Raw genomic sequence first — 14,237 nt, 5'->3', positions numbered from 1 at the left:
TTAATAAAAATATAATTTAAAAAAGAATCTACATTTCTGCAAGTCTGACTTCCCTTTACCAAAAAAGTTTGAAAACATTTCGTCAGACTTCCATTTTTTCATTGCATGTAGTGAAGTGTCAAAATATGGAAATCACCTTTATGTGCACTTAGCACAACTAAACTTTGAACCTGGAAGACCACCCACTTAAGATGAAAATGAAATAAAAAAAGAAATAGACATTTCAAACTTCACTTGCCAAATTTGGACACTGCTCCACAGCAGATTATTGAGTACCAAAAGTTTCAGATAGAAACATGCATAGGTTGTTAAGCTTCTTCTAGACCCGCTAAAATCATTTTTGGTATTACCTACCTAAAAACGTTTGAAAACTCAATAAGATAATGGGGACAGAATCAATAATTGTACATAAGTGCAGTATTATGCAGAGAGGCTGGTTAGGCTTCACTATGCAATACTCTTACAATGCCCCAAATAGTTCCTTTGGATTCACAGTAACAAATCCCTAGCTAAGTCCTGGTAGAGTGGAGTACAGCAGTCACACGTTAACACGTGTTAAGTATTTCGGAGTACCAACAAGAAAGAGAAGTAATTGACACGACTAAAAAGAGTGACACCAATTTGTAAAAATAAAGCCTATTTGAATATACATTTGGAGGCCAAAATGAAGACAATTGGCTGAGTAGAACAGAGTTATGGATTTGTAAAGGAAAAATAAATCAGCGAATTTCACTCTTACAAAACTTTAATGTTACGGTCAATAGAGAAAACCACTAGTGACGTTCTAGTTAAATGCAAACCATTGGGTGATGCGGGTCTCAGGACCAGAGATCAGTTGAATTTTACAGCCCGGTGCAGAGTTGTCCTGGTTGTCCCTGGTGCTGAAGCGGGATTCGCAGGTTTACCGCTTAGAAGCTGCTGTGAAGGAAACTGATGCAAACACTCAACAACTGGGCCACTGAGGCATAGTGTTCAAGATGCTGCAGGGTTCCCTCAAAACACAGCATCAAACAAAAGTAATGGCAGCCGGACTGGCCACCAACAGGCTTTGGCAGCAGCAAGCCCATCCTTGGGTTTACACCTAGCTCAAGGGAGTTCTGGAGTTGCTTTGGCTTGCAGAGGTGTTCTTCTTTCCTTAAGAACCAGTCTTTGGTCCAAGACGAGTTGCAGTCATGTGTTTGCCACAGGTGTAGGACATTACTCCTTTGCTTTGTACAGGTCCTGAAGTCATAGACTCGGGTTTCTACTTTGTCCTTAGCTGCAAGTTCTTCGGTTTGGAGGTTCTGGTGCCAGAGGAGTCCCTTAAATCCTGTAATTAGGGTCGTTAGGGGTGTGGGTGCTAGTTGCCAATGACTAGCCCCAGCAGCTAATCAGACCCAGGTGACCACTTCCTGTGGAGGGTGGCAACTTTTCTACCAAGAAGCCTCTACTCTGCCACCTTAAGAAATAGCAGAATCTTTCTTCGGCTGTACAGACCACACAGCCCATCCTAGGGGTGTGGCTAGCCTTCTGGGGTGTATGCCTCCTGACTATCTAATTTTCCCACCTGCCCGGGTGCATATGTGTCTGAGGCAGGGTGTTGGCTTTTTTCCCATCTGGGAGGAAGCCTGATTACATATTAGAGGGCGGTTTGAAGCGCCTGGATAGGGATCAGATTCCTGACTTGGCGGCAGCAGCTTTAGACCGTCAGCCAGGGCGCAGGAAAGTCTCGGACGGAAAGGTGGGCAACCTCTAAGGTAGCCACCTGGGTTCATGTCACATTAAATCCACCCTCAGAAAAAGGTTGGGTCTGAAGATCAAGCTGTTTCATACCAAACATGACATTTCAGTGGGACCATAATAGAGCTAGCAACCTCTCTATGCCCAGGTGCCAGTCCATGGTTTCATACGTCCCCGGAACTCTTATCGTAGCACTTAATGGAAAGAGGCAACTATAGAATATATAAGCTTGCACATATATGTCCACACCTTTATTATAACACACCCTACCTCCTCTGCTCAGGGTCCCATGTTTAGCAAGTAGCATATAAACTCGGCTAAGAAAATATCCAGATGCACTTTACATATTGGACACAGTGAAATAGAGAGGCTGCACGAAGTATAAATAGGGCGCTTTGTCACTCAGAGATGGAATATAAAGCAGCAGTGTAAGCAACAAATCAGTGATTTAGAACCTGAGACTCTTTGAGCCACTTTATCTTTTATTCCAGCACTATGGGTGTTATTGCCTGTTTTTAGGTTTCGCTGGAGGGCGGAGCTCTTAGCTCCGCCTCCAGAGAAATCTCTTGATTCCAGTAAGGAAAATGGAATACGCCCCCCTGTCCCATTGGCTAGCTCCATAAATGGAGGCTAGCCATTGGAACAGAGATCTGTCCGTCAAGGCCGGACCAGATTCGGGGGCGTTCCCGAGATTTTTTCCCAGGGCGGAGTTACTTTTTTTCCCGTTCCCTCCCCTTTCACTGAAAGTCTGTCCATTCCCGCCCCCTCCGTGTGCCTTTCCTCCCCCCCCTCGCTGTCCTGTGCGTTTCCCGCCGTCCGTGTCCTCTCCCGCCCCCTCCCGCCGTCCGTGTCCTCTCCCGCCCCCTCCCGCCGTCCGTGTCCACTCCCGCCCTAAAAATGATTGCTAACATTGAAAATACTAACGAGATGATTACAAAATGAGTATAAGGGATACAATAGTAATTTAATTGTGAAACCGCTATTGGAAACTATTAATTAAATGTGGTGTTTGGCAAACAATCAAAATAAGACTAAGTTTCAAATGGGATTTTTTTTAAACAATACATATTTGTGAAAATCCTTGACAGTGCAAGATGGCTGTTCCTGTAACTCCGATCGAAAAGAAAGCACGCTTGGTAAATGCCTAGGCAACCAGACAACAGGTCTGCGTAATAAAGTGGCCATTATGAAACAGAAGTAGGGTCTGCATAAGTGGTAATTTAAATAAAACATACACAAAGAATCAATAATTAATCAATAACAAAACACGCTCCTAATACTTACTCGTTCCTTAAATAATTGCCGTTTTCTAACAGTATTGCTTTCTTGATATTGATAAGTAATACAGTTATAGTCATATGTTATTTCCTTGTCAAGTGATGCTGAAACAAATTGACTCCAGCAAACGTTAGTCATAAATACCTCATAGTTTACATGTTATATGCGGTGATTTAGTCACTCTTGAAACCTCATTGGGACACTGCTTTTGCCAATGTGATCCGTTTCAAGATGTCCGCTATGCTGCTGTGCGTCCCGAGGGGGCGGTGCGCTCCAAGAGTCCTCTCTCCACCTTCCTATGTTTGGCCACGTCCCCGGGCCACGTCGCTCGTCGCTCGCCATTTTCAGACCTACCCCAGCTGCAGTACGGAACAGGGCCCTTTCATTGCCAGGTGTGCAGTCAGTCAGCGTTATTTCACCAGGGCCCTGGTCGCAGCAACCCCCTCATCATGAACGTCTTCAGACTTACTGGAGATCTGTCTCACCTGGCGGCTATTATCATCCTTCTGCTCAAGATATGGAAGACCCGGTCTTGCGCAGGTAAGAGGGGCCAGCAGGTGCAGACAGTATTACTTCGCAGATCCATGGGACCGTCCCAGCCTGCAGTGTCTGACAGTTCCAGGGAACTCCCCTGCTGCCGGATATTCCCTTCCAGGAACCTCATTTCTCTACACTCCCTGCAGCATCCAGGAAATCTCCAACACTTAACAGTTTTGTGCACCACCATACTGCACTGCCTGCTGTGAAAAGTAATACAATGTCTTCTTTTTCGTAGGGCATTTGGATGCCCCAGTCTGTTTTTTTCTGCTAGATTAAGGACACCGCAACTTGCTTTACCTGCCAGATACTTGAGCCACCCAGTGTCCGTTGTGTGCAAGATGTCTTGCCAACTTGGATTAAGAAGTAAGACACTAATTTTCAGACTGCTTGACTGTATGTCAAATACCCTCTGGTGCTTCCCACCAGTGCGTGTCAGTTTCTTAGATTAGATCCGTCACTGCACAGCATCTTTTTATTTCAGCGTAACCACCCGAGACGTGGGTGTGTTAAAATTCGGAGATCCCCTTTCCTGTAGACTTTCAGGAATGTGTCTCATGACCTAGTACTTCCCATCACCATGACTGCCTTTTTATTACACCTTGCTTTTTACTCTACGTAGTTTGTCTGGTACTCCTGCCTCTCCCATTACGGAACTTTCATACTTGTGACCGGTATCTAAAAGATTTCCTCTCTCTTGTAATTAATTGATTGTGAGATTCAGAATGCACAAAATGAACGGATCCAAAATTTATATTTTTTTACTGTGTCCCTGAGGGATTGTATTGTGTGCATGCATCCGGCTCCGGCAGGATTGGGGTCAGGCTTAGTTGAAGTGGGAACCACACCTATTTTAAGATGTCAGAGCCACTCCATATGCTGATTGTATTGTCCCTGTTGTGTTGCGATCTTGTGTGACTCCCGTTATTAAATCAGAACACATTAGCTGACCCTAGGCAGTTCTGCAGGGCGCTGTTTAAAACTCACAAGTTTCCAGTTCTATGCAGGATTAGCGCTTTCATTGTGTTTTTGCTTTGCAATCTGGGACTTGTAGTGCACGTTTTGCCATTGCGATAAACAGGACTAGAAGTTCCAGGATGTAAAGTAAAACACCAGACTACGTGAGATAGTCACGTAAGGAGCTGGTGGTACAATTGAGCGCTCTAGCATTGCAGGTAACTTGGGTTGAAGCATTGTAAAACTAGTGAATGCTATAGTACATTGTATAGTCTTCTGTTAAGGATCTCACCAGAGTGTCATAAACGGTCCAACAGAAATAGAAGGGATGTCATACTGTATTTACAGTATACCTAAGCTTATGTCTGCCATCGATGTGGCAAGAGTGACATTCACCACCCCGGACATTTGCCCTCTTCCTAGAGAGTGCAGGTGTCACGGGCGAGAGCGTGAATACATTCGAGGTCGGCGATCGATTGGTAGGCCTGGTCCCCCTCTGACGTGGCGGCTTCCTCTGTGCTGTAACCCGCAGGCATTACATTTCAGAGTGGGATGGGAGTAGGAATGCCGTTGTGGCACATGAGAGCACTCTGCTCAGGGGCGGCTGGTGACATTTGAAAGTGGTAGGGCGTAAACTAATTTGCATATTGCACCACAGCGAGCGAGCACAGCGAGCGAGCGCAGCGAGCGAGCCCAAACCACCTTGCATCCATCCATACATCATTCATGCATCCACCCATCCATCCATCCATCCACCCACCCACCCATCCTGCATCCATACACCATTCATTCATTCATGCATCCACCCATCCATCCACCCATCCATCCATCCATAATTCATTCATGCATCCACCCATCCATCCTGCATCCATAATTCATTCATGCATCCATCCATCCATCCATCCATCCACCCATCCATCCATCCATCCATCCTGCATCCATCCTGCATCCATCATTCATGCATCCATCCATCCACCCTGCATCCATCCTGCATCCATCATTCACCAGAGCCGTTCCTGTACTGCTTTAAATGGGCTGATGCAGTCTGTTTTAAGAGATGACCTACGTTCCATACTAGAGCCACACCCGTGGAAGTCAAATGCTCCCTCCCTCTTTTAAAATAATACGATCTGTATTTGAAGTTGCTAAAATCACCGTAGCAAGCTTCTGAAAACCAATACGGCCTCGTGAAATATGGGACATCTGGTCACTCTCATTCATTGCAGTTTTATATAGCGCGGACATTGACCAAAGGTGTCCGAGTGCTTTACAATAGCGCCATAACCTTAACAAGCATTTACAATGCAACGGTTTCGCCTTTGGAAAAGTTTGAGCTATTGGCATTGTAAATGACAACATTTGTATTTGTGTTGGTTTTGAAAACAGATAAATAAATGGCATTGTCCTTTACATTGCCAATCGCTCTAACTTTTCCAAAGGCGAAACCGTTGCATTGTAAATGCTTGTTATATAAGTGTGTGTAAAAGTCACCAATTTTCTATAAATAGTTAGGAATATGGTTTTATTGTAGTCACTTTTGGAAGGGGATAAGGGTTGAGGGCAAGAAAATTGAGGTACAGGTATTCAAGTCGGCCTTTTCGTATTTTCTTCTTTTACAGTAACTGGCTCCTTTATGCAAGTGCATATTTGGTGAAAAGGAGATTATCTTGAGATAAAATAACTTGGAGACCCGCGTGTTGGTCAAGACCACAATTACTCTAAGGGAGAAATACCCCGATGAAGGACGAAACATGTTGGTTCCTGCAAATATGATATAGGGGAACTGATCTCTCTGGTGTTTCCAACTAAATTGTAATACTACCGAGGGTGACCTAGAATAAAGGTAATCCTGAGTTACCCTCAGATAGTTTTAATAATATGATTTATGTCTTGCACTTTATGATCCCTTCTTCAGGGAATAATTGTTCCCTATTCTATCGTTTTTCTTTATATTTTCTTTCCTCACCACTATATTTCTAAAACAAATTATCAGCGCTCAGTCCAGTGAGTTGGTCTGCACCTAGGCTTTCAGATGCGGTCCAATGATGAAGCATGACACTGCAAAGTGTGTGAGGGCAGTATTAAGAAATTAGATTTCTTTCCTCCGCAGCACCTCTTCCACTTACTTTCCCGGTTCCAGCCTAAATCATCTGAGTAGTTTGGGATTAACATAAATTAGCTATTTGTGCTTCAGGCCCTAGTGCCCAGTCATTATGACAGCAAACCTCTTTCTAGAGAGGTCATAATACAATAAAAGCGTCTCTGTGAGCACTTTTGAAATTTTGTTTGCTGAGTAGGAAGGAAAATACTAGTTGGGTTGTAAAAGCAGTAGTACTAAGAAATGTTTCTATAAAAATATTAACCATAACCATTCTATAACAAAGTTTGATTTATTGGAACCTTGAATTTATTGCACTTTACAATTTCATAGATGGCAGTAAAGAGTACAAATAAAAAAATAGACGTCGGACTTTATTTTAATGGAGGAATTCTCCTCGAGCACGCTGCATTCATTGCCTTTCGTCACTGCAAATACTGACAAAACCAGCTGCAGCATAGGATGGGCAACTGAACTGATTGTGCTGGAAAAGGCAATGTATAATGCACGCAAAGTGAACCCAAGCAGAATGCTTCTACGTGATTGTAATACAATAAAATACAATACAAATAGTAACTTAATTGGATTTTTTCATTTACATAGCTCATATGTAATTACCAATTTGGACGTTCGCCTTGTTTGCTGTATATCTATCACAAAGGGGACTCACTTCCAATTTATATTTCCGTTCTATGTCTCCTACAAAAAAAAAAAAACAGGTTAGGAAAATATGCGTGAGAATATATTTTTTGTCCTCCACATCAATATTACATGTGCTTATTATTTCTATGCAATGCACGAAGAATACAGATTGGAGAACGCGAAAAGAATGCCTCCTGAATGTTTTCTGCACCATTCTAGCTCATGAAGACAAGTTAACTCAAATCTACAACTCTTTACTGCAGAACAAACAGGAAAAAACTGGAAAAAACATATTTTGCCTGTAATTGGTTGGTATATTTAAGACTTGGTATGCTTTGACGGATGTTCTTGCCCCAAGCAGAGACTATTCAGTTGCTTTAAAATGAATGTATCAGCAAATAATTTCTAATGACCCACTTAGAGGAGGGATCATTAGGCAGAAACCTTTCCTATTTTGTTGAGAATAGTTGGGTATACGTTTCGGTCATCAGGGATGCAGTATTTATTCCAAGTACTTCTAACGTACAGAAAACACTAGTGATGTTCGCTCACATTTAAGTAGCAATAAAATCAATGAATTAAGTCTAAGCTTTCAGTAGGGCTTTATTCCCATGTCAGCATCCAAATCAGGGGCTAGGGTCTCTAGGTAAACACCCTTCTAGACTTGTTTGGTTAGTTTCTGAGCATGTCACATTAACAAGCCACGCTCTTTAACAAAACTCAAAACTTTTATTACATAGGACAAAAGGCAGAGGTCTCTAGATTGAAGGGTTATGCAAAAGCACATGGCCAATTTGGGTATGCGCTCAGCTGCCTACATCTAAGGAATAACATATAGAAGGATTTCTATACACTTGCTCTATTGATCTGAAGTAGTGGAATAAGCACTAAGAATGTCACAGATACATTGTCTAGCTTGGAGCATAAAAGGGGACGGGCATGCCTCCGCGCAGCGGATGCGATCAGTGGACGCGCCGGACCTGTGCCGGAGTCGTGCCTGAGTCCTGCCTCTGTGCACCCGTCGGCGCCAAGGAAGAATGCACCTCGTTTTTTACTTCCTTCTGATCGGGAGTTATATTCCCTTTCTACCCTACTCTCGGTCAGACCCCTCCTCCTACCATGCCACAACACCAGATCCCCTGATAATACCTCCTGCGGTTGTATTATACCTATGGGTACACGAAAGTCCAGGAAATATCGGACTAAAGTATCAGCAGTTAAGGTGCCTGACAGTTCGCTAACGGAGGCGGGATTTCTTATTAACGTCAGGTCACTGATTAAGAATAACGTAGCCCTAAATGATTTTGTATCACAGAGGAGTCCCCCCCTGGGTCTTCATTACGGAGACCTGGGGATCGGAGTCCGCTGGCCCTGATCTGGTCGATTCTGTTCCTGAGGGCTATACCCTGGTCAGAATGGACTGAGTTGGGCGCAGAGGGGGAGGGCTGGAAATTCTGTGTAGAGAGGGCCTGTCATGCCGCATTGACCCCCTTTCTTCACCGTCAGACAAATTTGAGGCACTCCACTTTTCTATACAGGTCACCCCTACTGCTGCCTTTTCGGGCATTCTCTGCTATAGGCCCCCTGGTCCCAGGGCCTCCTTCGTCCAGGATTCACTTGAAATTTTAGAGCCTTTTATTAATATGCCCAATCTAACCCTTCTGGGCGATTCTAATTTTCATTTGGAAGCGACAGATGATAGAGATACGATGGTGCTGGTTGAGGGTCAGTCTGCCTATGGATTTAGCCAACTGGTTGCCGGCCCTACCCACCTCGCCGGACATACACTTGATGGCATCTTTGTTAACGATTTCAGATTAGTGATTGGAACCTCGATTCCTCTATCTTGGTCAGATCACCGGGCAGTCCCTTTCCACCTAAACATCACCACCTCGCTTGCTCCCAATCAAGCTAGTAGAAACATATGGGAAACTAGACGAAATTACAGAGCGGTCTGTAACAGCTCTCTAGCCCCATATCTAGCAGAGGCCATCCTCTTCTTACCGTCCGAGCCCAATGCTGCTGCATGTTGCTTGTCCAAAGCCCTTGGTAATGCTATAGACACTCTTGCACCGCCTAAAAAATACTATTCTGCCAAGAAAAGTCCCTCCTCACCGTGGTATTCTGACCGTTTGAGACTTCTACGACAAAAATGTAGACAAGCGGAAAGATCCTGGATGGTCAATCCTGACACCTCCAGGAAAATCCATCATAAACAGGCAATAAAGGAATATAAAAAGGCGATAGCAGAGGAAACAAGCATTTACAATGCAATGGTCTCGGCATTGTTAAAGTTAGAGCCATTGGCATTGCTAATGACATTTTTTTTGTAATGTTTTTGTTTTGAAAACATAAATAAATGACATTGTCATTTACAATGCCAATAGCTTAATCGCTCGCAAATGCGAGACCTATTGCATTTGCACCCACAGAGCCACCCACACAAAGCCACCCACACACGCATACAGAGCCGCCCATACAGAGTCATTCACATAGAGCCACCCGCACACACAGAGCCACCCACACAGAGCCACCTACACAGACAGAGCCACCCACGCGCACAGACAGAGCCACCCACACGCACAGAGAGCCACCCACACGCACACAGACAGAGCCACCCACACGCACACAGACAGAGCCACCCACGCGCACACAGACAGAGCCACCCACGCGCACAGAGCCACCCACACGCACACAGACAGAGCCACCCACGCGCACACAGACAGAGCCACCCACGCGCACACAGACAGAGCCACCCACGCGCACACAGACAGAGCCACCCACGCGCACACAGACAGAGCCACCCACGCGCACACAGACAGAGCCACGCACACAGACAGAGCCACCCACGTGCACACAGACAGAGCCACCCACGCGCACACAGACAGAGCCACAGACAGACAGAGTCACCCACGCGCACACAGACAGACAGAGCCACCCACGCGCACACAGTAGCAAGTAAACAAGAGTGCCAATAAAGCCAACCAGAGGTAAGCAATGGGCTGGCTCCAAGTCTAAGCCCATTTAAAGTTGTCGGACCACACGTGGAAAGCAAAGCAAGACTTCATGCTATCTGTTCTGCAAGACTTAGCCCGAGGGAATTCCAACTCTAAACTGAGGGTCACCAGCATGGAGCGAACGAAGCAATGCGGAAGAAGAGGAGTCCGTGTAAATGCAAACTCCATGGAAACATGACAGAACCAATGCAAAAACCAAACACAAAATACAATGGTTTTAACCGCGTGTCAATTAGACGGTACTCACAGTGGCAGGGCATGAGGTAACAGCAACAAACACAAGCCTTGCTCATAGGGTTGTGCACTGCAGAACGGGATCCCGGCGCAGAGCTGCACTTCAAGCCGTGCTCATCAGGTTTGTGTACCTCAGAGCGGGATGCTGTTTTAGCGCTGCATTAACACATTAGCCAACACACTCACTAGAATGCAACATATTCACAAGGGACACACACACACTGTCAGAAGCATTCACCATGACTTAAACCCACCAACACGTTCACGCAGTGCAAGCGTGGACTCACATTTCTGTGCCCGCGCACACCCACCTGCACAGATGCAAGCTGCTTCATTCATTCAAGCACCTACCTCTCACTGCCCACCGTTTCAAGCCGCGCTGTTTATTGAGTACGTGCGAGAGTAAAAACACATCCGTTGAGCGAACATTGCGTTGCGAAAATTCTCGATGCCGGCCAGGAAGAGAGCAGTCATCGGCACGCGGCGGGGACGCTGGCGCCGTGAGCGTGCGCGCGACTAAATCCACGCGTGGCCAGCACTTGTCGTTCCCTCTCCCATTAGGAATGCTGGGCGCGTGCCCAGCTCTTGTCTCCTTTTTGGCGGCTGACACAATTGCAATAGTTCTCTGCCGAGAACCTGCTTTGCGCGTCTCTAGGCCGAGACCTAAAAATGGGCTATTTTAGCACTATCACCGCCTCGCTGAAATCATCTAGAGAGCTTTTTAAAATCATCAACACTCTTTCAATTCCCAAATCGGCTACCTCTGTTGTCGAGACGCAAGAGCTTTGTGACAACATTGCGAGCTTCTTTCTCATCAAAATTGAGGATATACACAGCTCCCTTGAATCCCCATGCCTAGCAAGCTTCCCTCGGCTATCACGAGAAGAGATTAACCATCTTCTTGACGCTACTAAGTCCTGTTCGCCCCTTGAGCCCTGCCCTCTAAAAACGCTTAAGGCATGCAGAGAGGTGGTTCTCCCCCCTTTGCTGGAGGTCATGAATAAAGCCATTACAGAAGGGATCTTTCCAGAGTCCTGGAAAACAGCAGTGGTGAAACCCCTTCTAAAAAAGGCTTCCTTGAATCCGGAAGTCTTAAAAAATTTCCGACCCATTTCCCTGCTCCCATCCCCTGCTAAAATTCTTGAGGCCCACTTAAATCGCCACTTAGCCGCGTATCTGGAAAGTGCGAATCTGCTGGACTTCTCCCAACATGGGTTTCGTGCTGCCCACAGCACCGAGTCTGCCCTCACTGTCGTGATCAATAATATCAGAGGTTGACAGAGGACAGACCACGATGTTGGTGCTGTTGGACCTAACGGCAGCTTTCGACACCATTTCCCCCTCAATTCTGGTCGACCGACTAAAGGGGATAGGTGTGGAGGGCGTTGCCCTGAATCTGCTTTCCTCCTTTTTACATCAGAGAAGGCAGAGAGTAAAACTGGGCAAATTTCTGTCATCATCCCAGGCGGTGCAATGTGGGGTCCTGCAGGGCTCCTCGTTGAGCCCTCTTTTGTTTAACATCTGCGTGACCCCACTCGCCGAAATTGTACGATCTTTGGGGTTTCAGATCTTGTCGTATGCTGACGACACCCAGATTATCGTTTCTACCACCGGGTCAATAAAAGATTCTGCCCTCAAATTTAGATCCTGTATGGAGGCAGTTGCGCACTGGATGATTCGCAACTACCTGAAGTTGAATGGAGAAAAGACAGAAGTCTTGGTCTTTGGAGGTGGTCACGATCTCTGGTCGGGGGATTGGTGGCCTGCTTCTTTGGGGGACTGTCCCCAGCCTACCCGCTTGGCTAGGAATCTGGGAGTTCTTATAGACCCTGACCTCTCTTTTGACCTCCAAGTTAACAAAACAGTGTCCACATGCTGTGCCATCATTCGGACGCTAAAAAAGATTGCCCCTTATCTATCACCTGATGCCCGTAGACAATCAACGGTTGCCCTGGTGGGGTCCAGACTTGACTATTGCAATGCGTTATACGCGGGCATAAACAAGAAATCACTTCAGTGTCTCCAGGTGGTCCAGAACGCCGCAGCCAGGATGGTCTTAAACCTACCTAAGCGTTCATCGGCAACAAAGGCCAGAAAAGATCTTCACTGGTTGCCAATTCAGGCCAGGATCTCTTTTAAGCTCCTATGTCTGGCTCACAAGGCAGTCTATGGCTCAGGCTCGGAAGGGATCAGATCCCTAATTAGCCTTTATACCCCTACCAGAACGCTCCGCTCAGCCTCCAGAAATCTACTCACTGTCCCTAGATTCAGGAGGGCGAAATGGGGAGGAAGAGCCTTCTCCACCTTGGCACCTAAGTTATGGAACTCGCTCCCCCTTGAACTTTCCAGCCAACCATCCGTGGCGATCTTCCGGAAACTTCTGAAGACTTGGCTCTTCTCCCAGGCCTACTAAATTTTTTGGCATCTGCCGCTTTGTTCCCCATGTTTGTATGTTGCATGCGCCTTGATGCCCTTGTGGTTAAGTTTGCGCAATACAAGACATCCTTCATTCATTCATTCATTCATTCTCATGTTGACCTGTGTGATGGCCTGTTAACTTTATCCGAACAAAATTTGCTGCCTTTAGTTAACTTAATGCAGACTCCCTTCCTTCGAATAATTTATTGATTAATCTCTCATTATTGCTTTCTTGGTTTTGATCACGTGAATAACATCTCCTTCATTTAAGGATTTTTTTTAACTTCTGTTGTATCATATTTTTTTCCTACATCCACTGACTGTCCAGTTGTTGGGTAGCTCACATGCTCAGCCTGTTTGTTCGATGTACAAGAACAGTATTTGTAGTGCCTTCAAGTTGCCATACACGATCGTCATGAATGGCGGTCTGGCATTTCACTTAACATTCCTTCCCCAACGTGGATTTGGTGCACATTCACTTATGTTTATTTGTACTTCTAGAAACAAACTGAGAAGACTTCAATGTTGAGAGATATGCCCAAAGGGTAAAATCTGACCGTGATCCGTCCACTTTCCCGAGGCAGCTGTTGTGTGGAATGCTCTCATATTAGCCAATCGTCCAAGTAATGATAGATGGGTATCCCTGATCTGTAAAAACAGGATACAATATAATGTTAACTAGGCATCAGATGAATGCAAAGGGAGCCAAACTAGTTACCTGGAATTCGTGGTGAAATCACAAACCCAAGTAACACTGGATGCATGCCTTGCACAGACGCATGCAAATCCATGTCCTCAAGGACTAGTGTACAGAGGCAGTCTCTTACCTACTTAACATCTGTTCAGCTGCCAAAGATCAGCACGGATCAGAGATTTCCAACTTTTGTTTGTAGCACCAAAATCTTGACTAAAACGGTTACTTAATGGGGTATTTGTTCTAAAGCTACTTTTTGTTTGAATTCAAGCATCACTTGCCCGAGAATGCTTAACTGTTTTGTGTGGCAGTTAAGATAAATGCAGCTATAAATCCGAGGAGCAGAATGCATGACACATTCTGAAATAAATGGGGTCAACATGCGATGCTTTGGACTTAACTGGCGCACCAGTAAAGTAATGAAACGATTATCTGAAAATTGTGTTTTGAAAGGCACTATTAGACCACTTTTGTTTTAAAATGCTCTCGGGGTGAAGGAGAGATATCCCCCCCATTCCCCCCCAAAAAAACCTCCTAAAAGAAAAGGGGCTCACTATGCTTGCTTTGCTTGCTTACTGGAATTCGAGGCACATAATAGACCCCACCACATTCACCAGCTACTGCTGACAAAAGTATCCACCTC

At 45.5% G+C, this 14,237-nt stretch overlaps 1 protein-coding gene across 3 annotated transcripts in view; it reads right to left on the bottom strand.

Moving 5' to 3' along the window:
• The window catches only part of PDE7A (phosphodiesterase 7A), a 1,945,501-nt gene that overhangs the window by 313,742 nt on the left and 1,617,522 nt on the right, over positions 1–14,237 (bottom strand). For all 3 annotated transcript variants that reach the window (XM_078687235.1, XM_078687233.1, XM_078687234.1), the window contains one exon: positions 7,208–7,288. In XM_078687235.1, coding sequence (XP_078543361.1) covers positions 7,208–7,288 — 81 coding nt within the window. The remainder of the gene's footprint in view (positions 1–7,207; positions 7,289–14,237) is intronic.

This window comes from Lissotriton helveticus, chromosome 4_1 (assembly GCF_964261635.1).
Source record: "Lissotriton helveticus chromosome 4_1, aLisHel1.1, whole genome shotgun sequence".
In the NCBI taxonomy this organism is placed as follows: domain Eukaryota; kingdom Metazoa; phylum Chordata; class Amphibia; order Caudata; family Salamandridae; genus Lissotriton; species Lissotriton helveticus.
This window is presented reverse-complemented; position numbering and strand designations above follow the sequence as displayed.